Raw genomic sequence first — 27,934 nt, 5'->3', positions numbered from 1 at the left:
CCGATCACACACTGCTGCCATGGAACTTGTAGAAACGACTAGACATTACGATATATGAAGGATGTTTTCTTCATACGTTTCCCGGAACCAAAAACTGGGAGGAAAAAATGTAAAGAATGGATCAACTTGCGCGGATGTCCAAAAGACCAGTTTAACGCCAGCAAGGTGAAGCCATCCACATTTAATATGCAAAAAACATTTTGTTGGGGCCATGGTACTACAGAGGATGAAGAGGTAAGCCATTTTGATTTTTTTACTTATTTTTTAGCGTGGCGTTTTGCCGTGCTGCTTCTGTCTGACAATGAATGACTTGAACAAAATTAAAATAGTATCTGACTGCCACTGTTGTTACCTTTTCTGTTGTAAAAAACAACTTTAGTAAGGGGGAAATGTAAATAAATTATATATTTAAGATTTTTTAGTAATAAAAGAAATTAAAAGTGTTCTTTGGCTTTCATTGAGTAGTATTTGCGATCACTACACAAAAATAGCGATGTAAATTACCCCCAAGAACGGTCAGAGACGTAGGACAAACGGAGGATATAATATATAAGAAAGACAAGGCATATGATGGTAGAGGATATATTGAAACAGGAGGATGTCATTGTCAGTGGAGTAAGGCAATGCACACTAGAAAAAGGTGTCGATAAAAAAGCTAAGGCTAAGCTTAGGTCGGCTCTGCTCTTTTTCCCGTCTTTTTCAGCCCTCGACACTCAAGCCATCTCTTTAACTGAACATTTGTATGTTCTTCCACATCTTTACCAGTGAATTTGGCACCAGGGACATAATTTTCAAACAGAATTAGTAAGTTTAGCTCAGTGAACATCTCATTCGTACACTATTTCCATGCATTTACTGCGAGGGACAAACGGGAGATTGAACCGCCTAGCCACAATTGCTAACATCATGAATATTAATGAGCAAAAGGGCCGTGTTGCTTGCAGTACGCCATTGTTGTAAATATTAGCATTATATAGTGTTTAAGCTAGCTGACTTTTGCTATGCAAGCTAGCCAATTAATGTAAACATTACAATTACATAGAATTGCTATGCAAGTTAGCCAATTGTTGTTAGCATTGGCATGATATAGCATTTAAGCTAGCGGACATTTGCAATGTAAGTTAGCCAATTGTTGTACCATTGGCATTATATAGCATTTAAGCTAGCGGACATTTGCTTGAAAGTTAGCCAATTGTTGTAAACATTAGCATTACATAACATTTAAGCGAACAGACTTTTGCGATGCAAGATAGCCAATTGCAACAATTGCATAACTTGCAGCACAAAAGTCCGCTATCTAAAATGCTATACAGTATAATAATAATGTTGACCGGATAATTTCTTGGGCACACCAGATACAATCTGGTGCGCACCAGATTGCTTAAATTTATTTTATTTATGTCTATGTCCCTTTAGGGGCTCCGTAGATCTTTGATAGGATTTTCACTTTGTTTCAAATTTACCAATGTGAAAAATAAGACAATTCTTCATATTTTCACTTTTTAAAAAGAGGTGAATTCATAAAGTTGTATTATCATTTAATAATCTAAATTATTTATACCCCCCCCCCAAAAAAAAAAAAAAAAAATGGGAGTCAGTTTAAAGTTATGTACTGCATTGAGGCCAAAAACCATTTTAAAGATCATTTACATTTATTTTCAATTTGAATTCAACATTGATCATTTCAACTATTTATAAATGAATTCTAAATTATTCATATTTTATTTGCAGGTTACATTATTTATTGCTCTTTCCGTTTTAAAGCATTGTTTTACAAAAAAGAAAATACTGTCAATATTGACCAAAGGACAGGTTTAAAATTTATAGGTGCTATACACTTTAAATGACGGGCTTTATACACTCACCGGCCACTTTATTAGGTACACCATGCTAGTAAAGGGTTGGACCCCCTTTTGCCTTCAGAACTGCCTCAATTCTTCGTGGCATAGATTCAACAAGGTGCTGCAAGCATTCCTCAGAGAGTTTGGTCCATATTGACATGATGGCATCACACAGTTGGTGCAGATTTGTCGTCTGCACGCCCATGATGCGAATCTCCTGTTCCACCACATCACCAAAACATGCTCTATTGGATTGAGATCTGGTGACTGTGGAGGCGATTTGAGTACAGTGAACTCATTGTCATGTTCAAGACACCATTCTGAGATGATTCCAGCTTTATGACATGGCGCATTATCCTGATAAAAGTGGCCATCAGAAGTTGGGTACATTGTGGTCATAAAGGGATGGACATGGTCAGCAACAATACTCAGGTAGGCTGTGGCGTTCCAACGATGCTCAATTGGTACCAAGGGGCCCAAAGAGTGCCAAGAAAATATTCCCAACACCATTACACCATCACCACCAGCCTGAACCGTTGATACAAGGCAGGATGGATCCATGCTTTCATGTTGTTGACGCCAAATTCTTACCCTACCATCCGAATGTCGCAGCAGAAATCGAGACTCATCAGACCAGGCAACATTTTCCCAATCTTCTATTGTGCAATTTCGATGAGCTTGTGCAAATTGTAGCCTCAGTTTCCTGCTCTTAGCTGAAAGGAGTGGCACCCGGCGTGGTCTTCTGCTGCTGTAGCACATCTGCCTCAAAGTTCAGAGATGCTCTTATGTCTACCTTGGTTGTAACGGGTGGTTATTTGAGTCACTGTTGCCTTTCTATCAGCTCGAACCAGTCTGGCCATTCTCCTCTGACCTCTGGCATCAACAAGGCATTTCCGCCCACAGAACTGCTGCTCACTGGATATTTGTTCTTTTTCGGACCATTCTCTGTAAACCCTAGAGATGGTTGTGCGCGAAAATGCCAGTAGATCAGCAGTTTCTCAAATACTCAGACCAGCCCTTCTGGCACCAACAACCATGCCACGTTCAAAATCACTCAAATCACCTTTCTTCCCCAATACTGATGCTCGGTTTGAACTGCAGGAGATTGTCTTAAACCATGTCTACATGCCTAAACGCACTGAGTTGCCACCATGTGGTTGGCTGATTAGAAATTAAGTGTTAACGAGCAGTTGGACAGGTGTACCTAATAAAGTGGCTGGTGCGTGTAATTATGTATTATTTAATTGGGAAATTATAATTTGAGGAAGATTTGGGGATCTCCAAAAATGCCTTACTTATAAATACCAAACTCTGTTTTAATAACATTTCTTTGAGTTCCATTTAGCAATTTTTCATATAAAATAACAATGGCTTTCTTGCTTCATGCTGCTACTTGATATTTTCCAAAACTCCAATTTCTGTAATTCACATTCAACACAAGATGATGACGATTGCGTTGAACTCGAACGTCCCCCTCTCACCAAAAGACATTAGGACCGAAGACCGTGGCGAGATTTTGTGCGTTCATGCGGTTGTCCTGTTGGTTGCGCTCAACCTCCGTGAGGAAGTGACACAAGTAGCGCAACAGGCTGAAGTGGAGGCTCGGCAGCTGCTTTAAATGCTCCCTCAAGCTTGAGCAGGAACCTTCGTCACCACACTCTATGACACACAAAACAGGTCAAGATGTAAGGGACAAGCTCATTTTTTTGCAGTTCCTTTAAAGAAAAAAACAAAACAAAAAAACAATGACGTGTTTTTCCCTAGCTGTGTCAGGCACGGAAAGAAGCTGTGCCAACTCGTAACGTGAACATTGGCGTGCCGCAAAGCGCCTGCAAATATGTTGATACTATTACTGGGGAAACACAACGGGGTCAGAGTTGGATAAACATGTATGCAGACTGATCCCAACATGCCCAATGACGCACTTTTTTGTTAGTGTGTGCTTCTTTGTGTGTGTTTCTTAAGACGGGAGAGCCCTATTGTTCATTCAGGTTTATGAATTGGTTCAATGAGCAGTTCAATTAACATTAGTGATGATTTAGAGAGGACGTATACTTGTGGAAAAATAAGAAAAAAGGATTGAATTTTTGAAGTATCAGGATTACAACTACATACCAGAAACAATCATTTTATCATAAAAAATTATGTTTTAAAATATAAATACCAATATCATTACCAAAAAAAAAAAAAAAAATTAGGAAAACAAAACATGTTCAAATAATCTTAATTTAATATACTTTTAATTTAATTTTATTTAAACATAAAAATCAATAAAAAATTTAAATATTTTAATTTTTTTCCCAATTTTTTAAAATTACATAATTATAAAACAATAATAAAAAATAGAAAATGCAATTTCTGGAAAAATTGCGATGGTAGCTTTGCTGTGATGGTTAGTATATCGTGTCACTTCCTGTTTAATTTGAGCCATTTCAGGGTCACTTGGGTTGGAAATCAATAGGAGTGAATGGATGCTCTTGTGCTATTGAAATGAATGCCGAATAGGGCCATTGGAAATAAATTGAAAATTTTGCCCATTAGAAATGAACGGGTATTTTTTTGATATATTTTGGCCGAACTGTACATTTTTTAGCAAAAGAACTTTTATGCCCTTTAGTATCCTGAATTTTTGTATGTGTAAATGATGTGATCTGGACAAAAAAAATGTAGGACAAGGAGTGTTTAGAAATTTAATTTAAAAAAAAAAAAGTTTTTGAGCAAACGGTCATTTTTGGGGTGTCGAATAAAAAGAGCCCACATCGCATATTTTGATCATTTCGGTTTAATAACAGTTTTGGCTGGCCGGCACACCAAAGAAAGGCCATTGGGGAAAAAAAGGAACATTATGTAGTAGCTTTTGCATTACGTGCAAAGCTACCATGAACAATATTCATACAAAAATAATGAATAAAAAAAGTACACTCACTCAATTTAGTGTGTATAACAATAACACTAAAAACAATTTAGACCAAACAATAGACGTCCAATTCATTTAAACTTAGAGTGCCATATCCGGCGCGAGACGTCCAATCCACTTTGACTTGGAGGGACTAATGACGTCTCGTGGCGTCAATGGCAGCCAACGAGTTAAACGAGCACACAGTGAAGGGTTAAAACACACTGCATCCTCTCCTCACCTTGTACCAGTGCCTTTTGCACGGCAGATTCCACCAGGCCTTGGGGAAGGTCCCTCAAGTACCTTTTGAGCAGGCTGGCCACAGTGAAAGCGTCGGTGTTGTCCCCAATGTCGGCGTCCTGGTCGCTCTCCAAGCGCTGCCGCAGGGCTTCCACGGCACGCACGCTGCCGTTCACCCGGAACAAACCCTCCATCTCCATCGCTGCTGGTCACAAACATCGCTTTGTTTTTTCTGACATCTAGCGGTCGAACAGTAGCACTACAACACCCCGTTAACTTCTTTTAATAATTCTTGCGATTAGTCGACTAATCGGCTTATATAGCTTTAAATCACGTATCATTTATTCTGCTATGTTTATTACTCTCGGCTTTACTTTTAAAGGGAGAATTTAAAATGATCATCTTTTACTGAGGACAATAGAAAACAGAATTTGTACTGTTTTACTCCTTTAATTAATTTTTCAGAAACTGAAAAAAAGAGAATATTTACTATTTTTTTCTTATTTGTTCTTGTATTTGAAATATTGAAAAATGAACAGACAATACTTAAAAAAAAATAAAAATAACTAAAAATGTAGTTTAAAAAAAATCATTTTATTTTAATTAATAAAAATGTAAAATATCAATAAAATATATAGTTAAGAGGCTTAAAAAATAATACAAAAAGGAAATATTTGCTGTTTTTTTTTTTTCCTTTTTAAATTAAAATAAAATTAGGTAAAAGTAACATAACTTCCCCTCATTAACAGACAAGCATCTGCAACTGCTTCATCTCTTGAGCTGATTGGCTGTGCTCCATCGCAGCCTCCCCATTATGATCGACGGACGAGTCCACCAATAAGAGTGGATTTATCTCGTAAACTGATTGGCCGATTGGCCTCGACCAGCCTCTTACCTTGTTCTATCGGCAGTCTTAAGGCCCAAGTACACTGCATGCGTGATCGTTGCGGTTCCGGTCCGGTTCAGTGTTGCCTGCGTGCCACGCAGTCCGTCAAAAACAGGCAAATCATACCGGCTGCTGCATGGCTGCGGTCCGCCAACTCCGTCCCCTCGTGAGCTCTCGCGTGATCGCGCGCGATCATGTGCCATTTAAATCAACGACAAACACACAGAGTCTGTAGTATGTACTCATCAGAGAAGCAGAGAGAGACCACATTTTTTTTCTTGCATATTGATAATGTAACGTTTGCTAAGCGGAAGTTTGGCCGCGAAAACAACACACGAGCTTCAACGCCTTTTTCCTCTTTTTCTTTATTAACTTCCCGCCACCTCACCAATGCAAAAACAACAACTACAGTGGGGAGAACAAGTATTTGATACACTGCCAATGGGTTTTCCCATTGTCAGTGTATCAAATACTTGTTCTCCCCACTGTATTTACACTGACGCTATCTAGTCCACCAATCGGAGCGTCGCGCTGGTGCACCAGCACACCAATGAGAGCCCCGCGTTGGTGCATAAATTAACCCACCGATGACAGCCCCGGCGACACTACAATATTTTATTTGTGTCTGTCTCTTAATTCCAGATTGACTGCATCATGTTGAGATCAGGGCTCCGTGTGTGGAGGGAAGGGGGGCTATTATGCCCTTGGTTGTGTCGGTGCGTTTATATCTTTGTGCACATTTTAAATTTATGGCACATAACATCTCATAGAGCTGTTATAAACAACTGATAAATAATCTGTCATATTTATAAAACGGATAGCGAATTATATTCGACATGAACTAAAAAAACAGCGTACTTGGAATTGGTGTCTCAACACTGCAGATTCATGTGGCCAGCGCAAACTGTTGTTTTTTCTATGAAGAGTCAAGTGAAATGTAGGAAAGAAAGAGAAACGTCTTGAATAGACCACCAGGTCGAAACTTGTGGGTGTCTCTTTTTTCTCTTTCGTCTCTTTTTTCTCTTTCGTACTTTCCCCCCTCGACTCTGTATACAAACCGAGATTGTTTGTACGCGGGGCACGAGAATTTCTGCAGTGGAACCACTTCCAGATACGCTGTTTTTTTTTTTTTTTTTTTTTTTTTTTTTTTTGCTTAGCACGTCGTGTTTGATATCATTGCCAGAAAAACACACATAATAGGACACTTTGCAGTTTCGCTTTTAATGGTGTCCTTATGGTAATATCTGCTGCATGTATATCACTTTGTGGCTTTCCACCTCCACGATGAAGCGCTCATCATCCATTTTCGCTTGTGTTTAAACCGTGATTAGGCACCTGGGCTTTTGACGTCAGGCCCAGCTCCGCCCATTTTGCCGGATGCGTGTCCGGCAAAAATAGAAAATAGCCTATACCATCCGGCGGGCATGCGGCACGCCGGAGGTGGTTCGCAGTCAAGCCGGAGCACTGACGCGGCCGGTATACGTTGAACAATAGGATATAATGGGAACGGATTGGCTCCGGCGCTATTTTTTACCGGAGTCGGACCGGAAACGCAACGATCACGCATGCGGTGTACTTGGGCCCTTAAAGGGGAGCTCCCACGTCATTTCAGTGGTACTTTTCACTATTTTTACCCACTTTTAGAGGACCGAAAGACTGCTACAAACACTTAACATCTCCAGCGACATTTTAACTTTTATTCTACCTCCAAATGAAACATCATATCCCTGCTACACGCTCTCTTCACTCATGAATGGACCTACACGATATCTACAGGGTGACCCAAAAAAAAGTTTACACTGCCATAATACAACTTAAATGACATGTTTATTCAACTTAGAATTAGAATTTAATTACAAATTATGCATTATTGTAAAGAACATGTACAGTACACTCTATTTTTCAATGTGTCCTCCTTTAAGTGTCACAACAGCCTCCAGGCGCCTGCGGAACGCTTACAGGTCTTCTTTATGTAGGATGCTGTCATCTTTTCCCAAGATCTAACAATGGACCTCTCCAAGGCTGCCAAAGAAGTTTGTGGCTTCTTACAGGCACTGTCCTCCACAGTTGCCCATATGCTATAATCCAGGGCACAGGTGTCAAACCGATTCCAGAAAGGGCCTAGTGGGTGCAGGTTTTCTTTCCAACCAATGAAGAGGACACCTTTTCACCAATTAGATCTTTTACATGTGTAATCAGTTAAACTTTGTCAGGTGTTGCTTGTTTCAGCAGGAAGTTCATTGGTTAAACTCTCAGCACGTTATCGGTTGGAACAAAATCCAGCACCCACTAGGCCCTTTCTGGAATCGGTTTGACACCTGTGATCCAGGGGATTGAGATCTGGACTCGGGGGTGGCCACATATCACCTTGTCAATCAACTTTTTGGTCCGCACAGATCGGCACTTCCAGACCCAGGTTTTCGTGAAGCTGTTCCAGTATCTTTCAGCTTCGTTTTAACTTTGTAGACTGCACATCTGGGTATTCTCAGATTTGCTGCAATATCAGTAGGTGTCAGACCGGCACGCAGCAATTCAGGTACAGCTAAAGTTTTCTTCATTTTCAGCAGAAGCACAGGAATTGTAGAGACGAGAGATTACCAGCTGCATTGAGTGACCTTAACGAATCACTTAAGCATGACAACCTATTTAGATATGTTTCAATGGCTTTTAAACAAGCAGTCAACTGAGTGTAAACTTTTTTTTTGGGTCACCCTGTAGGAGGTGTGGCAAGTTCCCCCCGCGCATCACGTATGTACTGTAATTAATTCCTCTCACGGGGGGAATCTGGTCCCCATTAACCGCGAAAAATGAGGGATCACTGTACTTCACTATCAAAATAATTCCCCCAATAATTTGATAATTGATTAGTCTTCAATGAACCACGGCAGCTTAGATGAAGGGATCATTTTTGTCTAACCGTTGTCACGCAGGTGCTCCACCATCTTTCGCACAACCAGGGGCACGCCGTCCTCAGTCAGGCCCTTCTCCTGCAGCTCAAGGAGGGACGCCCCGAAAATCCTGATGTGCTTGGGTGTCTCCGAACATGGTCTCATTTGAACCATCTTCTTCATGTCCTCCTTCACTTGCACAGCTGTCTTGTTGTGCTGCGTAGAGAACAGCAGTTTGTAAAGAAGTAGAAAAAGATGACTGACGCCATGTTGCGCCCGCCGACGTGCCAGTAAGAAGAGAACGGGGAGTGTTCGGAGTGTCGCGACGACAGATCTCGGGTTACCAGGCGACACTTTAAATGTGCGAGTACTCGAGGGAGATGAAAGATGTTGAGCGCATGCGGAAGAGGATGACTGTCTTGTAAGAGCTTCACACTTCAATATAGTGCATCTGCAAAGTACTCACAGCCACCATTAAACAAGCTTGACTGAGCACATGACCTGGTATAGTACAGGTAAACATGAAGCAGTTATGATGGCAATCTTATCTCACTTGGTGCTCGTGGGCAAACACAATTTACAAGCATAACTCATTGGAAATGTTTACATTTGCAGCAGCTACATATTTTTTTGCTACTTATGAAATCAATATGGAAAAGATTAACTCAGTAGCGGCATAAAAGTCAAATCAATTTAAACTGAGAGGACTATTAGTGAAGAAGTTATTTCATTTAATTAAAGATTAATAATAATATGTTCGGTGCTGCAATGATAAATCAATTAACTCGAGTAATTTGATGATAAAAAAGCTTCGAATCAAATTCTGCTGCTTTGAGTATTTGTTTAATTAGAGTGGCATTGTAATGGATTGTTTTGAAAGTGTTTGCATTTAGTTCAGTGGTTTTTAACCTGGGTTCGATCGAACCCCAGGGGTTCGGTGAGTAAGTCTAAAGCAGACATGTCCAAAGTCCGGCCCGGGGTCCAAATGCGGCCCGTGATCAAATTTCATCCGGCCCCCAGCCTCTGTCATGAAATCAATAACGTCTGGCGCGTACACTGACTTAATAAATTGGTCAGCAGTACTGCTACCAGCATATGAAGTAGCTTACACACTAAATGCTGCTCCTCATATACCCACTAAAAGGCACCAGCACTCTAAGCAACATTACCCCGTGTGACCCTTTACTCCCAATTTTCTAAAATGGCGACAATCAACAAAGAAAAAAGAAAGTTGACTGCGACAGCTGACGCTTCAAGGATAGGTGGAAATTGGATTATTTTAGTGCTGCAACGATTAACTCAAATATTCGATTAGAAAAAAAGATTCGAATTAAATTTTGCTGCTTCGAGTATTCGTTTATAATTAAAGTGGCGATGTTATGGTTTATTTTGAAAGTGTTTGCATTTAGTTTTATTGATTTGGGTGGATACACTGCCTTCTAATCTGCCTCATTTCACATGGCTGATTCCAGGTGCTCCCTATAAAGACTAACATAAGCTAAGTTTTTGTTTGAGCTAATCTTTCTTTTCAATGCATTTGTAATTTAGTTTGAAGGTATATTTAGCCTATTTTTGTGGGAATATGTGTTCGAACCGTTTGTTAAGAGCATTGTTAAAAAGTTAGCATTTTATAGCATTTGAACTAGCAAACTTTTGCTCTGTAAGTTAACCAATTGTTCTTTCTTTATACATGGATTCTCCTTTATTTTTTTATACCGTTTGAGGCTCAGCTCAGGCAATTTAATGTTTCATGTTCCTAATCCGATTAATCGAATATTTGAACTAATGGTTCATCGATGACTCGACTACTAAAATAATCGATAGCTGCAGCCCTAGATTATTTCTTTACTATAATACGCAACAACTGTGTCTGCCACATTTCCAAAGAGACCGTCGCTGTTTTTAAAGAGTTCAATATGAGGCGATATTACCAAACAAGTACGACAAGATTACAGGGAAGATACGTAGCGAGAAATCAAAGCAACTTGAAGGTAGTTTGATTTTACAGCAGCAGTATTTCGCAAGAGCCCGAGAGTCGAAAGAAAACGCCACAAAGGCTAATTGCGAGTTTCTTGAAATCAATATTTTTTAAAAATTATAACGCAAATGTGACACACAGAATAACTTGCTAAAACTGCTTAAATATATTGTTCTACATAACGGACGTCAGCCACGGTCCGCCCCCCACATTTTAACTAAAGTTGCACCGATACCGATACCTGTATCGGCAGGGGGCGCCGATCCGGCCCGAATTGGTGGTATCGGTATCGACGAGTACCAACATTTAGGGCGCCGATACCATCTACTGGCATCACTTGAACGCGAATGTACTGTCCTCCCCACGTGATCTAACTTCCCCCCTAAATCTCGATGCATGACATCTTTGTCTTTGTCTCGAACTTACCAAATGAAATTAAAACCTTCGCCATCAATGTTAAGGATGTTCACTACAACGTATATGCGCTGCTTTTCTAACATGGCATTCACAAACGATTAGCATGCGTAAGCTTACGCCTACTGTTGTAGCGCCGATTGGATCAGAAAGGTTAAGACCGTGGGAGACTAAGCAAACTCATGGTTTCATGATGAACAATGAGTGGCAAATTAAGAGCGCCGTACTTCAAACTCGTCCTGTTTATGAAAGTCGATTGTCATATGCTGGTATTGTGCAGTAATGAGCAGAAGTGACTTCTGTGGCCAGAAAACACTCAAGCGGTGCAGCGCGCACACTAGATATCATCAAATAGCAACCAAGATGTCCTATTTTAGATCCCATGCCAACTCTCGCGCGCACACACTAGATATCATCAAATAGCAACCTAGAAGTGCTACATTAGATCCCATGCCATGAGCTGCGTGAGCCCAGAGCGACGCGTAGTCCATATACTACATTGATGAATTAGAAACCAAATCAATCCATACCAGTGACTATAGATAATGCTGCAAATACTGTTAATTCACCACATGTTACAGATGGACTCGGACCACAAATAGGATGTTTTGCTTATATGGTAAATGTAGCTGCTGAGAGAGCTGGAGCAATCAACAGTGTGCCCCACTTTACAAACAGTAAAGATTGTTCTCAGCACTTATATACAAAATTTCTTCAGATCAGTAAGAAGTAAGCACATAAATATTATGCACTAAAATGCTTGTTTATATGATAGCACTGTTATTTTTGCTTGTTAGCAAAAATAAATAAATGAATAAATAAAAAATAATAATAACTGTTGCATTTTCTTTTTCAGAGCATTAAATGTATTGAATTGTATCAAAAATCGTACCGAACCGTGACTTAATTGTATAGTTTTTTTTTGTTTGTTTTTTTGCAAACAGAGTGGTATCGGAATGGTATCGGTATCGGCCCATACTGCACAGCCAGGTATCTGTATCGGTATCGGGCCCAAAAAATGGTATCGGTGCAACACTAATTTTAACTACACAAAATCTGGCCCCCTTTGCAAAAAGTTTGGACACCCCTGGTCTAAAGGGTTCGGTGAGTTTAGGCAAGGCCCTATTTTTGGACACTGACTAAATCTAGGCAAAGTGGAGTTTTAGACTGGCTAGTCCCCAATTTCCAGACTTATGTTCCAATCCTTTGAACTGCTAGTCATCTAATCTGATGGGAGGAGAACCTGGTTTGCTCGGTGGAAGGTTGACTCTCACTTGGTATGCGGAAGTACAAGAGACCTACGGGTAACATGCATTGTGTTTACAATTAAAAAAAATTAAAAAAAACATTTGCGTCACATTTTACAGCATGAAAATAATATGTGAGGCAAGGATGTGATAGAATGAGAATGTCGACATGAAAACAAAAATAGAAACAGTGTGAAATGAACAGTTAAATTTCATTTTCTAATGTGAAAAGCAAATCAAAAGGCAAAATTATTTGTTGTAAATTCACACTGCTTATTGGATTTGTGAGAAGATTCGTTTTTTTTTTTTTTTTTTAACATAATGACTTTTGTGTAGAAATTTGGTGATCATTTTGTGCAGGGTTTTTCCATTAAACTTGATATCATTTGAGATATCTAGGGTGACAAAAACTGCATGGTCAAGGATAATGCAACCTAGCAGGTTAAATGTTAAACAATATAAGATATATTCCTTTAAATTTGGATGAAAAGTTCTAAGATATGCACATTGGGCCAGTCATGCTTTTGTGGTCTAATGATGCAGCAGGCATAAAGATAAAAACATACATTTTGGCCTGGAAATTAACTTGAGTTTTAGCTTGTTAGCTTAGCCTTAGATATATCGAAAAAGATTTTTCTAATACCAAAGGGTTCAGTTAATGCACGTGTGACACTCATGGGGTTCGGTACGTTTAGTAAGGTTAAGAACCACTAATTTAGTTATATTGATTTGGCTGGATACACAGACCTCTAGTGGCAACAGTGAATATGCTATAACTCATTTAACATGGCTGAATCCAGTTGCTCCCTGTGAAGACCAACATAAGGTAAGTTTTTGTTTAAGCTAATGTTCTTTTATGCTTATGTATTTTGGATTAGAGGTATATTTAGCCGTTTTTTGTTGGAATATGTGTTTGAAGGTTTTGTTAAGAGCATTGTAAAAAAAAAAAAAAAAAAGTTAGCATTTTATAGCATTTAAGCTGGAAGACTTTTGCAAGTTAGCAAATTGTTCTTTTGTTGTACTTAAATCCACATTTATTTTTTTTAATGCCGTTTGAGGCCAAGCTCGCTTATTTTATTTTTAAATGAGGCCAATTCTCCACAGTTTGAAGAAACACGCTCGAATTTTTTTTTTTGTATTCGCATTTAATGCTCTTTTGAAAGTTCAATCTTTGTTTCTTTTACATCTTCTAAAATTTATTGTACAACGCATGAAATGTTCCTAATCAGATTACTCAATTATTCAAACTAACTAGTTGATAGATTAATCGACTACTAAAATAATCGATAGCTGCAGCCCTAATTTGAGCATTTATAAAATTTCTGTAATTATTTTCTGTTTATTAATATTATATAGTATATTGTAATGACAATATAACGAAAAGGTGATATATCAGGATACTTTGCAGCCCAAAAGGTTATCGATATGCTCTCACCAAGAATCGATACATCAAATTTAAAAAGGTGTCACTGTTTAATAACGGAACACAAGTTGCTAACAAAATCTTCCACTAGAATAGTGTCTACCGGTACATTAGCTCTAGGACTGCAACTAACAATTATTTTCAAAATCGATTAATCGGACAATTAAACGGCTGCTTGATTAATCTCATTTTAGTGCTGCAACAATTAATCGATTAACTCGAGTATTCAATTAGAAAAAAAAGATTCAAACTAAATTTTGCTGCTCCGAGTATTCGTTAAATTATTGTGGCGTTGTCATGGTTTATTTTGAAAGTGTTTTCAATCAGTTGTATTGATTTGAGTGGATACACTGCCTTCTAGTCTGCCTCATTTCACATGGCTGAATCCAGCTGCTCCATGTTAAGACCAACACAAGATAAGTTTTTGTTTGCGCTAATGTTTTTTTAATGTATTCGTAATTTAGTTTATGGGTATATTTAGCCGTTTTTTGTTGGAATATGTGTCTGAACCCTTTGTTAAGAGCACTGTAAAAAAAAAAAAAAAGTTAACGTTTTATAGCATTTAAGCTAGCGGACTTTTGCTATTTAAGCTAGTCAATTGTTCTTTTGGTGTACATAGATCCTTATTGAATTTTTTTATACCGTTTGAGGCTCAGCTCAGGTATTTTATTTTTCATGTTACTTATCCGATTACTCGATTATTCGAGAAACTAGTTCATCGATTAATCGACTACTAAAATAATCGACAGCTGCAGCCCTAGATGACTGTAACCTTTTACAATTACCTTCACAATTTAACTTGAAGTTATTTTAGAAATTTTGTAAGTAACAATGAAGACAACATGGATGACTATTTCGGTCAAAAATAATATCTTGTTACAGCTTCCGGACTTAACTGCAGTCTACAACTGTATCGATTATCAGATTAATTGGCAACTAATTTATTAATCAATTTAATCGATTAACCCTAGCCTTATTGGAAAGCTAGTTTAGACAGTAAGATGTCCGAAAATTGGCAAAAATGTGAATTTTTTCCAAAGTAAAAGCAGATTTTTGTTCGTCCTACTTTGACCTAACAAAAATATAATGAAGAACTTTGATAATATTTACGACTGAGAAGTTATATGTATGTTACAATTTCAAGAATTTAGACAAGTTTAAGGTGACGAAGGTCCTTACCGATTAATTGGTTATGAAAATAGTTGCCGATTAATGTGATGATCGATTAGTTGTCGATTAATCGATTACCTTAATTTCCCGAATATAACGCGCACTTTTTTTCCCCAAAATCAACTTGTAAAATCATGGTGCGCATTATACACGGGTACAGGGATGGAGACAGAAATCTATGTAAAAGACTGATTTTATATATATATATATATGTATATATATATATATATATATATAAAGACTGATTTTTTTTTTTTATTGACACGGCCATGTTGTGTTGAAGAAATGTATGCGGCGATCCATTGCCCACCATTACGGTACATAACGTCACCATTTTGTTTCGGTCATACTTCACTCTGATTGGTCGAATGATTTCGTCCGTGTTAAATTCTGCTTTTTTCACTCTTCATAAAGCACAGAATTTAGTTTCTTGAACTCATTTAAGTCAAAGTTTATTGCAGCTCCGCAACTTGGACCATAACAAACGTAACACAACACAAACTTCCTGTGTCCGTCAACTATATCTGTCCCTCGGGAAACTCAAACCCAAATAACGATAGTTCCTATTGTTACGGTCTAGCGTACAGCGATGCGCTCTTTCCGATTTCAGACGAAAATCGTCACTTTTATTTTACCGTATCAATCCATGGAAGAAACATTTATTCATCATGATGAAACGAGCAAGTTATACAGCAGCCTTTAAAAGAAAAGTCACATCTGTTTTGTTTTCTCCTGGATTCTGGTAAGTTAAGGAAGTTGTCAGATCATATTATTACCGTACATATTGTCAGTTTATGGTCATGTTTTGAACGACCGATGTGCTATGCTGGTGCTGTGTTTCACCAGTCAGTAAAATGACATTTCTGTATCAGTACATGAGCTCTGCTTTCTTGTATTCTTCTATTTATTGGTGCTAAAATTAGGGTGCGCGTTATACACGGGTACAATAATCTTCCCTAGATTTTACAAGTAGATTTGGGGTGCACGTTATACACGGGTGCGGCTTATATTGGGGAATTTACGGTAAATGCTACACCTGCAATTAGCTCACTTTCTGCATATAACTCATTTTGCCGGGATTGGATGTCTATCGCTGTCAGTGGAACTGAAACCAGAGCATTCAGACGATAGAGTCAATCTTTTGTTGCATTTAAAGGTCACTTCGTGTTTATTTTGGGGCATTTACAGGTCACTTCCTAATTATTTGGAGACATTTTAGAGTCATTTCCTTTTCACACACACACACAAAAAAAAAAAAAAACAACTGAAGTGACCCGCAAATGCCCTAAAAGGAAGAGGAAGTGACCAAAAGTCAACAGGAAATGATTTGAATGCCCCAAAAATAACTCATTGCCTGCCATTGGCTACCACTGATGGTCATAGACGTCCAATCCGTTTGGAGTGGGTGGGACGGCAGTGAATGAACAGTTTAAATTGCTTGGACGTCTGCTAGTGATAAACTCACAGAAGGATGAAAATAGCTTGTTTTTCTGTTGTTTTTTTTGTTTTTTTACTTGTATTGTAGAATATCTTAGAATGATTTCCTGACCAATGTATCGATAATTGTCATATCGCCATATCACGAGATCATCGTCACGGTGACCCTTGTGTAAGAAATCATATCATATTGTGTGGTACCCACAGGGTACCACCACTAATCATATTAACAATTTGACTAGTATTCTAATTTTATTCATTTTATTGTACATTTTGTTTTAAAATGTGGTTTTTTTTTTTTTTTAAATATTTGTTTTACATAGAGTTTTTACATTTGAATGTTCAATACATTTTAATTGGCAATATTAATTGTTTCCATACAGTAGAATTATCAAATTTGGCTTTTTTTTTTCTATTTGACTAGGATTGATGGTTATCTCTTGCTTGATAAATATTTATTTTATTTCTGGGTTTTAATATGGATATCTTTTTTTCATTTTATAATTAATAAAAATGTTTAACAATAAATAAGTTAAAAATCAATAAATTAAACAATATTTACAAAAAACAGGCTTAAAAATAATATTTCTATAGTATTATTTTGAAAAATGTTTTCTGTTTTCTCACTCACAATTTAAATATTAAATTTGTCTCTAAAGAATGTCGCTATTTAATATTTTTTTCATGGTATCAACACTGAAATATACTGTTGTCCCCCTTTCTTTAATTAAAAAATATTTTTAAAATAGAAATACCGGTAAATAAAAAGAAAATATTTAGTGCTTTACCCCTTTTTGTTATTGTATTGTAAAGTACTTTTAAAATTAATAAAACTGATTTTTAAAATGAAAAGCAACTTAAGAGAAAGCCATTTTCTCGTTTTTGTTTTTTGTTAAAAAACAAATCATCGCCTAATCCCATTAATTTTTAATCATTTGTAATTTTAACTTGTTACTTATAGCTTATCCAGCTATTCCTATTTTTTCATTCGTTTTAAATTTTTAACAAAGGAATTCATGTGAAGACAAAATTTTAATTAGTCACAGGCATTTTTCCATGTTTTATTTACAATAAGTGTCAAAAATATATATGATTATCACACATACAATACTATTGTGTTATGTATATATCTATATATAACCATAACAACCGCTACTAAAAATGCAAAACAGTCTCCTTAGGAAACATTATACTTGAACAGACTTGTTTCCGGTCTGTCAGAATTGGTTTCCATGGCAACCTTGGACCAAACCACATACCACAAATGCGCGGACCCTCGCTATGTATTACAATAGTGGCCGAAGCCCAACCCGGGGTCAGCTGCTTAAGTGGCCCCCCTTTGTACCCCTCGACCCCCCACTTCCTCACATATGTCGCCAAGTGGATTTTAACAGTGGCACATGGCACACTAACAACGTGAAAACTAAATGTAGCCCTCTTGTGACATGTTCATTGGTATTTAAATGTTTATTTCTGCTTTCTTCCAATTTCTAACTTGACTGAAACGTTCATTATTTTGGACGCGTACGTCTTACTTTCTTAAAGGAAAAAATCTTGTTCATGCTCCTTTTAAGTGATGTCACAGAGGGCGTGCTTGGTGGAAAAAAATTACATCTACTGTACTGAAGAATGGAGTTATGGCCACCTTCTGGTCCCCGCTAGATGACGTCACGGCTCGTTAGTGAACGATGGAACACCATTTTTGGGCGCAAAAAGCTAGTTATTTAGCACACACAAGCTATTGGGAACGTGATAACAAGAGTACAGCGATACTGTAAGGACGTTTCGACACGAGTAGTCACGTAAGACTTTGTTAAAAATTAGATTATTTTACTCACACAGATGGTCAGCGCTCCGGCCCCCATTTTAAAGGTAAGGATGTCTCAAACTCGTCCAGAGTGAACTTCTTTCCAGACAAATTGGGTCACTTTTGCAGCAAAACGCGCCTTAATTCAGCCCATAGTGACGCGAAAAGGCTGAAAAGTGTGTCAAAGTGGCAGTTAAAGTTAAGTCTGTAGTTCTTTTTTTCTTTTTCATCATTAAATCGCGCTTCCTCTCTCTTGTCTTGGGCTGAAATCTGAGTGGGTCCCGCTTTCCTATTGGCTAAGGCGCAGTCACGTGAGCCGGTCCCAACTTCAAACGGGCTTTCAGCTGTCTCGTGGAATCCAAACTCTTGGCGCATGCGCAGTTTCTACCATCCAGTAAACCCGCCGTACCAACAATTATAACGCAAATAAAATAAAACAAAATACATAGAACAAATGTAAAAAAAAAATGTTTTATGCATGGATACATTGAAAATTAAATTAATTTTACATTGTATTTGACCCAAAAAGTATTGTAGATAGTTAAAATTAGTGTTGCAGCGATACCATTTTATGGCTCCCCTCCCGAGATCAATTTCGACACTCGGCTGTGTGGTATCGGTCAATGCCAAAACTGTACCGATGCAACGTTTTGTGAACAAATATATTTTAATTTTAAAGCAACACTAGGTAACTTTTCAGTTTTGGTCGATTTTAGCGATGCCGGTGAACAAAAGTGGTAGTGTTTTGCCTTAAAGTGCCTGTGACAGCATAAAAAAATCTTAAATAGCATTATTATGTGAATTACAATCATATTTTGAGACGATTCGACAATATACAACAATTTAGCAAAGCACAGATAACGAGAAATTAGTCTTTTAATCTGCCGTTTAGACCCGCCTGTCATTTTAGCGCTCTAGCGTCCCCAGCTGGATGATGACGTCGGCAGGGTCACGATTTCATCTGATTTAGAATTCAGCCAACTGAGGGGCAAGATTCAGAACGAGAAAAATATGACGCAGAGCAGCAAAATGTCATCATTGTTTCAATCCCTGTACTCCAATATTCTTACAGAATATTCTTTTTATCAAACTATTTTTACCCAATTGCTAAATAAATTGGATGGTCATGACAAATGAAATATGAAATATTAAAAAGGCATTTATTCAGTAAGACACGGCAAAATTACTGCATAATGGTCAAAACTGCCAACTTCTTCCTCTCCTGAACGGTATTTTATGCCATCAGAGTCAGTCCGGCTTTTGTCATTTCCCTGCCTTCGGAGACGGAGGAAAGAGCATAAACAAAAAGGAGGTGTGACAGCTCGCCGACATGCTAACCCGAACTGAGCAGTTTTTTTGTAGTCTTATTCTCGCCTTTCGGACTTATGTCACACACAGCGGCGGGGTTGATTGTCTTCACCGATCGGCCAGCTCCCAGCAGTGAGCAAGTTTCAGCTTGTCATTCCCCTACTGCGGGCAGGAGTGCTTGTTGCCGGGAACGCAGCTGGAAAATGACCGCCAGACAAACCGCCCGACGTCGGAGCAGGGGTCTGCTCGTGGCCAAGCCGAGGAAAGCGCATTCTCGGCAGGCACGTGAATAGGACCAAGCGGGCTGGATCGGCCAACCAAACTGGCCGACGTTGGAGCAGGTGTCTGCTCGTGGCCAAGCCAAGGAAAGCGCATTCTCGGCGTGCACGCCTTTATCGGCTGGCGACCATGGTGTGCAGCCAGCCGCCGGTGGTAAGCCGTGTGGCATTCTGGGTGGACAGGGAGTATTTTCACCCACAAAATGCAAGCCACCTCCTTATTAAAACGTGTGCCATGATCCCAGTATTTGACATAATATAAAACACGTAGCTTACTCACCTCACAATGGTCCCACAGTTCTCTGACTTGTTTTGGCCATTATCCGCAGTGAACGGGAACTTTTTGAAACCCAAAAAGGCTCACACAACTCTCCCTGGTGCAGCAACAAAAGCCTGCAGCACATTGGGCCGGTGTAATGCGAAAAATAAATAATTTGCAAAATCAGTTTAATCCACAGTTGTTCTGCATACTGTAGCATTGGCTGTATACTGAAGATAATTATCACGCTGACGTCATATTCGCATTCTTTGTCAATCCAGGAAGTCACTCATTTTCATGGCACGGGATATAAATAATTGAATAAATATATCGATCACTTCCACACACATCCAAGTGGTCTATTTCATTCAGGAGCATAAAATACCGTGTGAAATATGAAATAAACATGCTTTTTGCTGTCATTGGCACTTCAAGGAAGACTGCATTTCCCATGAGGACCAGCGAACACCCACACAGTGTCGTAAAATCATGATCTCCCGTTCACATGCAGATGGATTAGCTGACATTTCTGCTGAATGAATTTCTTAATTCAGTTGTGGCGAAACAGTAGCATATGACGGTTAGCAACCGTGTGGCTTCGTCTGGATACTAGCGATAGACTAGATTTGACTAGAATAGAATAGAAAAGAATAGACTGGAATAGAATAGAATCCATTATTGTCACTGTAAGCATAGTCACCACATTTATTGTGAAAATCAGTTTGGTAGCTTGACAGCATGGCACTTAATGTATAGCTGGTGGCCATCTTGGGTAGGGCAACCAGCTAGATCTTGATAAGTCTATATTGCACATTATTTAAACAACACTGGTTAAAATGTCTTCATTTCATATGGACATCACAAAAACATTGGAGAAACCAGATGTCCTCAACATTTACTCTTCTATAGAATTCTTATCACAATGTTTTTATACAATATATAATACTGTAGCGCGATTGCTTATTTATTACATATCCGAATTATTGCTATGCGTTACGGTGATGTTGTTGTCCCTTCATACATAAACCTCTTGATGTTGTCGTTAATCCAGTGGCTAAAAGCCGAAACGCGCGTGAACACTGACGGTTTCTTGTCTTTGATGCACCCCTGAGGTCCGAAACTAACCACGCCGTGCACCTCCCAAGTGGTGTCGTCCCCGGCGGCAGTGCAAGCGAATGGGCCTCCAGAGTCACCCTACGGGGTAAAAAGAGATTCGGATGAAGTTGCAGCTCGGAATATAACAAGGCCCCCATTTTGGTTTTTGTGTACGATTATGTGTGGAAACAAAAGAGTATTTTGGATGAATGATCACAAACAAAACAGGCTGTTACGTAAACAGCAGCCAAGTGAGGACAGTACACATTACTTACTCTGGACGAATTTGATACTGCCTTTGAAGAAAGCTGTAAAATCCACTTATACTGAATAACCGGAAAGTTAAATGAAGCACTGCTCACCTGGCACGCCGACTTGAGCTCATCTGGGGACTCGTAACCAGCGCAGATCATGGAGGGTCGCAGGGCATCCCACCAGTAGGCGGGCTTGCTGCAGGTCTCGAAGTCCACTACAGGAAGAGCTGCCTGGTTGAGTTTATCAGACACTTTGGGGAAGAGATTTCCTGCAAAATAGTAGAGAAAGTTAGAAGTGCACATTGGATTAATCTGAAACTCATCGCCCCCTTTAGTTAACAGGAAGCCAATATCCAGAGATACTTCAGTTTATTTTTGGTTTTAGACATTTAGAGTTATTCTGTCAAAATTCTGTATGAGGGAGAACAAAGAGGCAAATCAGAACAGGCAAAAACTTCCCAAGCAAAAGTGCTTTGAGCAACACAAAACAGCAACCATTGTAAGAAAGCGGAAAATAATTTACTCATACGGGGGTACACAAGGAACGGGGCAAGAAAATGGATGATTGAACATACAACTACAGTATGACAATGACCTGAACAGGACTGAACTGAAAAAGGAATCGGTAACGAAACAATGAGCAACAGATCGGTGACATCGTTTTTAGATTTAAATGTTACATAAAATAAAACATGTAAAAGCCAATTTTTTTTTGTATGGACGCAGAAATGTCTAAATTACTAGTTTTTTGCCCAAAAAATGGGCAGTTGGCTGAAAATTACGTGATTGTTTGAATGTAAAGTTACGCTACTGTGTATGGATACAAATTCCAACATGGCCACCATCACAATAGAAAGAGCTTATTAAGTTGAAAATTCTTCAGAATTCGTATAGATATGAACGTAAAATAGTCTAGATTATTGGTTAAAAGAAAAAAAAACGGGCAGTTATCATTCATTTAACGTACAGTGCTGCTCGAAAGTTTGTGAACCCCACAGCGATGGTCAGATTTTTTGTAAAAAAAACTAAAATAACCTTATTAAATGTTAAGTTATACCCAAATCCACAATACTGACATTCCAAATAATGGACTGAAACAAAAGAAATAGTTATATTGTCATTCTTTATTTAACAAAAGTGGTTGATTTAAGAAAAACTCAGATATCATGTGTGCAAAAGTATGTGAACCCCTTCAGTTAATAGGATATTGCGCCTCCTTTTGCAGAGATTACCTCAACCAAACGGTTTCTGTAGTGACTAATCAGCCTCTCACATCTACTTTGGGGGATTTTTGCCCATTCTTCCTTGCAGAACGCAGTCAGTTGAGAGAGGTTTGATGGGCGTCTGGCATGAACTGCTCGCTTCAGGTCCCGCCACAGCATTTCAATGGGATTTAGGTCAGGACTTTGACTGGGCCAGTCCAGAACACGAATCTTCTTCTTTTTCAGCCATTCCTTGGTTGTATTGCTGGAATGCTTTGGATCATTATCATGTTGCATGATCCACCTTCTGCCAAGCTTTAACTTCAAAACAGATGGCGTCAGGTTATGTTCTAGGATTTGACAATATTCCTCAGAATTCATGATTCCCTGGACTATGTGGAGTTGTCCAGGTCCTGAGGATGAAAAGCAAGCCCAGATCTTGACATTCCCACCTCCATGCTTCACTGTTGGGAGAAGGTTCTTTTGGTGGTATGCAGTGTTGACTTTTCGCCAGACATGGCGGTTTTGGTTGTGACCAAACAGTTCAATTTTGCACCTACATCAGTTGATGAAAACTCTTTTTAATTTAGTCTCGACAACACAACTGTTAAAAAAACAAAAAAAAAAACTACTGAATTGATTGATTAGGAAATCAGGTTGAAATAATAGAAAATTCCAAAATCTTGAGGGGGTTCACAAACTTTTGAGCAGCACTGTAAATATTTCAATCTAGTAACGCAATTTTTTTCCATATCATTTTTTTCCCATTTGAAAGTGCATGCATGGTGCTATTTTATATAATAATTTTATATAATTTTTAAGTTGAATCCTCAAAAAATTACTCCTGCCTGCTTGTATGCACCAAAAATTTCGAGAGAAAAAAAAAACAGGCAGTTATCATTCATTTTACATAAATATTTCAACCTATTATTTTTTTTCCATTCATTTCATTTTTTCACGTTTAAAAGTGCTATTTTACAGTACATAATACCTTGAATCCTAGACCAAATCACTCTTGAGACACTGCTGCTTGTATGCACCAAAACCTTCGTCCTGTTTCCACCTAAATCTGCCATTAGAACGCAGCGTGTGTTTGAGTTTATCGCAGTGAAACCTGCCACGACACGCTGCCTGGCCGGGCGTGGTACAATGTCTGGAGGAGCTGTCTCGTCAACTGATAGTTGTATTTTTAAAAACCGGAATACAGTGAGACCATATTTGGGTCACTGTGAAAAAAATGATTATAACAGGGTTATTAGCTTTATGAAAACATGCTAAGTGTCAGCTCCTGAAGTTCCAATTGCTGTCCCAGCATTACAGAAAAACTCATATCCCACTCAATAACACAAATTATCAATCATTTTTATGAAAAATACCTTTCTCATCGCCCCATCCAGTGACAAAGCAGCGTTTCCCAGGTTGCACCAGCTCTCCGGGCTGAGGCAGACAGACAGGACTGATTTCCCTCGTCATGTTGACCGGTTGCACCAGGTGCACCAGGGCGATGTCGTTGGAGATGTCGGTACGGTCCTGCTCGTAGACAAAGCCCTCGTGGCGGATGATGGCGTCCACCTTGTAGCACGCCTCTGCCGACGGAATGTCCCAGGACGAGTTCATGTAGTGCTTCCCCAGGCACATGCGCCAGTACGAGGTTTGTTGGAGGGGGCTGGAAAGTTGGATATTAATGTGACGCCTATGGAAAAAAATGCCCTTATTTTGGACCTATCTTACGTCATGAAACAGTGGGCAGCTGTTAGGATCCACTCCTCATGGATCAAGGAACCACCACAGCCGTGCATGTAAGGGATAGGAGACAACGGTGAGGCCTTTAGAGGGAAAAAATGCTTGTGAGTTTCTTCCGTTTTACACAAAACATTGCTACTTTAATGAATGAGACCATTACCTGCATAGAGACTTGCCATGGCCAGGAATGGCGGACTGCTTCCTCTCCATTAACAACTCTCACTGTAGCTGTATTGGGGGTGACAGCCGGATTTCCGCAGTCTTCTGGCCAGCCTGGTACAGGGTATTGCAAGTATTAGATATGCTTTGGAAGCAGTATGGAACCAGTAAACCGTCAAGTTTTAGATGATTAAAATCTGCATTCTTTTTGCATGATTTCCTGAAAATAAGCCGACCAAAATTGCGTTTCTCATTATTTCATGCCAGGAAATATTCGTATTAGTGGCCGATGACATTGCAAAATCCCCTCACCTCATTTTTGACATTTTCAATTCAGTTCAGGTTTTCTGTGGTTCTGACAAGGATTAACAACACTCAATTATGCCTTTGTTGTGGCATTCAAAATCACTTGTTAGGATTTTCACACATTTAAAAGGTAGTTTTACATGATTAACTACTTTTATTCTCATTTTCTACTACGTTTGATCTCGGTTAGTTGGTATGTCCCTTCTTTACAGTGTGTTCCGACGTTAAATAAAGTTGTGACTACATTGTGAAGGGAATTGTATCCTTTCCCATATTTACTGTTTGACTGTTTTCTATTACTCTAACACACCCAATATAAAATAAATAGAATTTATCTCATAGTTTAAGAAAAACAGGCAGAATATATTTGATATTATGTATAGCTGGACTTGGAATGATTGCAGCGCCAAGACAACTGGCAGATAAGGGCATAACAGATACAGGACGCCTTCAGACCACGGAAGACCAACGCGCGTCATGTAGTTGACTGAGCGAGATTAACGCTGACCAGTAGGTGATAGGCAAAACATCTACAAGCCCACGTCTGCACAACCCAATCCCGCAATCAGCTCTTCTGGACAGTCCAGAACACATGGCGGGACATCCTGTTTTGCCACAAGGAACGCCTGACAACAGGAAGACTCCACGGCTCAGAATTTGAACATTCAACGCTGAGGCTGACAATCTCCAATCTTCTGGTTGCCGGAAAATTACCCTAAAAAACACCCAAACACACCGTTTTTCCCGGACCAAAGCCCGCCTCACCAGAGCCTTCAAAAGACTGAACTCTTTAGCTTGTGCTGTCTTTTCTCAGGAATATTCAGTTGACTTGTGATTATGGTGATCCTGGAGCCAGCTTTCCTCCTGGTCTGGGTCTATTTGCTGTTTTGCCTTGCTGTCTGATTGGTGTCGACTTGGAATAAATTGTCAACTTCTGTTTCGAAGCCTTTTTCCAGCTTTTAAAATGGAGTCAGTACAAGAGGTTAAAATTAAGGTGAACGTGCAGAGTTTGGCCTTTTGGCCAGCTTGTTGGGGTTGCGCCACGGCCCGGGTCGTTGGAATTGTGCTAGCATGGTTCCGGCGGTTCGGCTGATTCAGGCCATCTGGCTAAAAGGTCAAAGTCCAACAATTGCAATGCTACGTCTAATCATGTAGCATATATAGTCACACATTTCTGTACCAGTATTCCCCTTGTTTGTTCTATTTGTCCCCAATGCCCTGAATTTTTGAATAAAACATTTTTTCAACATACCTCAATTGTACTTACTCAAATATTACTTTCAGATACTTTACACTTTACTGTAATGAGACATGTCTAGTTTCCAAACTCACTGATGGTGATGTTGTCCCAAGGGTTGGGCGTGGGAGGAGGTAGAGTGGGGATGACATTGGCATCGGTGGTCCAGTAGCCACGGAAACCCTGCTGCCGGTTGACGCCATTACTCAGAAAGCGGATAGCCACCATGTCACCTGGCACGGTCAGTTTGGGCGGCGGGGCAAAGCCACAGAAGCGACCTGCAAAATTTGAAAAATACAGATTATTTCTACTTGCCTAGGTGCGAAAATAATTCAAGTGACTAACCTAGTGACGTCATGCTTCCCCCGCTGAAGACCTCCACATAGTCAACGCATTCGCCAATAACGCTGACGGCCTGCAGCTCGAAATGTGTGAACTCTACGTAGATACTTTCAGCGGCAGGGACCCGAATCCTCCACGTACACACGGCTTGGATTGGGTAGTCGTTGGGCCAGTTGGGACTAGTGAGTTCACCCTGGGAGGTGCTAAACGTACCCCCGCAAGGAGCTGTAACATCAGGAAGTCTTAGTCAAGATTGCATCCCTATTAACGGGGTTTTGAAGTTTGGCGACTGAAAATAGAAGGACAAATTGGTTGCGTTTTACCTTCCGAAGGGTCCACCGCCTTCCAGGTGGCGGTAAAACCAGTGTCCACCACCTTGTCATTGGATGAGAAGGAAATGTGAAGTGAGTTCCCGTCACTCACCAGATCCATTGGTGGAATGTGGCTACAGTGGGTGCCTGACAGGGAAGGAACACGCACAAGCAGTCAGCAAACTGAAATAAATAGGCAAAGCAAATTTATTATTTATATAGCTCAATTTAACACAAGGCAATTGAAAGTGCTTTACATCACATGAAGATCATAAAAAGCACATTAAATCAATAGAATGTAAAAACAAGGACAATCGAAACAGGAAATAAAATTATACATAAAAATCGCTTTTGATCACGAATAGAAAAAAAACCCCACAACTAATAATAATAATAATAATTGAACTGGCAATGGAGATATAGCACAAGAGGAATTCAAAGCAGATAGCTTGAAATATATACGGAGACAGTTATGGCTATGCTGTGCTAAATAAAAGCGTTTTAAGCCCTGATTTAAAGGAGCTAACGGTTTAAGCATACTTCAGACCTTCAGGTAACTTGTTGCAGAGGTGAGGAGCATAATAACTAAATGCTGCCTCACCATGCTTGGTTCTTGTTCTTGGAACATACAGGAGACCGGTTCCAGACGACCTTAGGGGTCTAGATGTTTCATAGGAATCTAACAAATCAAGCATGTATTTTGGTCCAATATTTTATCGTCGATCCTTTGACTCACTGGAAGCAAGTGTAATGATTTCAAAACCTGTGTAATGTGGTCCAGTTTCCTTGTATTTGTGAGGACTCTGGCTGCAGCATTCTGTACTAGCTACGCCAAGATTTCTGACTTGAGGTGCCTGCTTATCTTTGACCTTTCCTTTTTTGGCCCAAAAATGATCACTTCTGTCTTCTCCACATTTAGCTGGAGAAAATTCTGGCACATCCATTCATTGATTTGATTAATGCATTTACTTAGGGAGACTATAACCATGTGGGGACACAGAAATGTAGAGTTGTGTGTCATCTGCATAGGTGTGATAGGAGATGTCATACTGTTCCATAATCTAAGCTAGGGGAAGCAAATAGATGTTAAATAAGAGTGGCCCAAGAATTGACCCTTGAGCGACTCCACACATGAATTAGGTTCGTTCTGAATGATAGTTTCCAATTGACACAAAGAAATCCCTATCATGTAAATAAGATGTGAACCACTGAA

General features: G+C 39.3%; 2 protein-coding genes and 1 long non-coding RNA gene across 6 annotated transcripts in view; 1 reads left to right on the top strand and 2 right to left on the bottom strand.

Annotated features, from left to right (window-relative positions):
- fam13a (family with sequence similarity 13 member A) overlaps positions 1–18,518 on the bottom strand; it is a 131,030-nt gene extending 112,512 nt beyond the window's left edge. For 3 of the 4 annotated variants that reach the window (XM_057842690.1, XM_057842694.1, XM_057842692.1), the window contains exons 1-4: positions 18,259–18,518; positions 8,781–8,967; positions 4,979–5,182; positions 3,323–3,500 (exon numbers count right to left, since the gene is read on the bottom strand). In XM_057842690.1, coding sequence (XP_057698673.1) covers positions 3,323–3,500; positions 4,979–5,182; positions 8,781–8,967; positions 18,259–18,285 — 596 coding nt within the window. In that variant the 5' untranslated portion in view covers positions 18,286–18,518. The remainder of the gene's footprint in view (positions 1–3,322; positions 3,501–4,978; positions 5,183–8,780; positions 8,968–18,258) is intronic. The other variant, XM_057842691.1, reaches the window with a different exon arrangement.
- LOC130919993 (uncharacterized) lies at positions 18,051–20,466 on the top strand. Its single transcript, XR_009064064.1, has 3 exons — positions 18,051–18,292; positions 19,474–19,539; positions 19,626–20,466. It is a non-coding gene; the product is annotated as an uncharacterized LOC130919993 (long non-coding RNA).
- A 281-nt stretch (positions 20,467–20,747) lies between these two features.
- Positions 20,748–27,934, bottom strand: part of zgc:154142 (uncharacterized protein LOC555481 homolog) — a 42,938-nt gene continuing 35,751 nt past the window's right edge. Inside the window, exons 18-25 of the mRNA XM_057842689.1 lie at positions 26,734–26,868; positions 26,414–26,635; positions 26,164–26,346; positions 24,527–24,639; positions 24,355–24,449; positions 24,000–24,289; positions 21,530–21,690; positions 20,748–21,266 (exon numbers count right to left, since the gene is read on the bottom strand). Of these exons, the coding sequence (XP_057698672.1) occupies positions 21,066–21,266; positions 21,530–21,690; positions 24,000–24,289; positions 24,355–24,449; positions 24,527–24,639; positions 26,164–26,346; positions 26,414–26,635; positions 26,734–26,868 (1,400 nt within the window). The 3' untranslated portion in view covers positions 20,748–21,065. The remainder of the gene's footprint in view (positions 21,267–21,529; positions 21,691–23,999; positions 24,290–24,354; positions 24,450–24,526; positions 24,640–26,163; positions 26,347–26,413; positions 26,636–26,733; positions 26,869–27,934) is intronic.

The sequence above is a fragment of the Corythoichthys intestinalis genome, chromosome 8 (assembly GCF_030265065.1).
Source record: "Corythoichthys intestinalis isolate RoL2023-P3 chromosome 8, ASM3026506v1, whole genome shotgun sequence".
Lineage (NCBI taxonomy): Eukaryota > Metazoa > Chordata > Actinopteri > Syngnathiformes > Syngnathidae > Corythoichthys > Corythoichthys intestinalis.
Note: the sequence above shows the minus strand (reverse complement) of the source record. Positions and strands in the feature narration are given on the sequence as shown.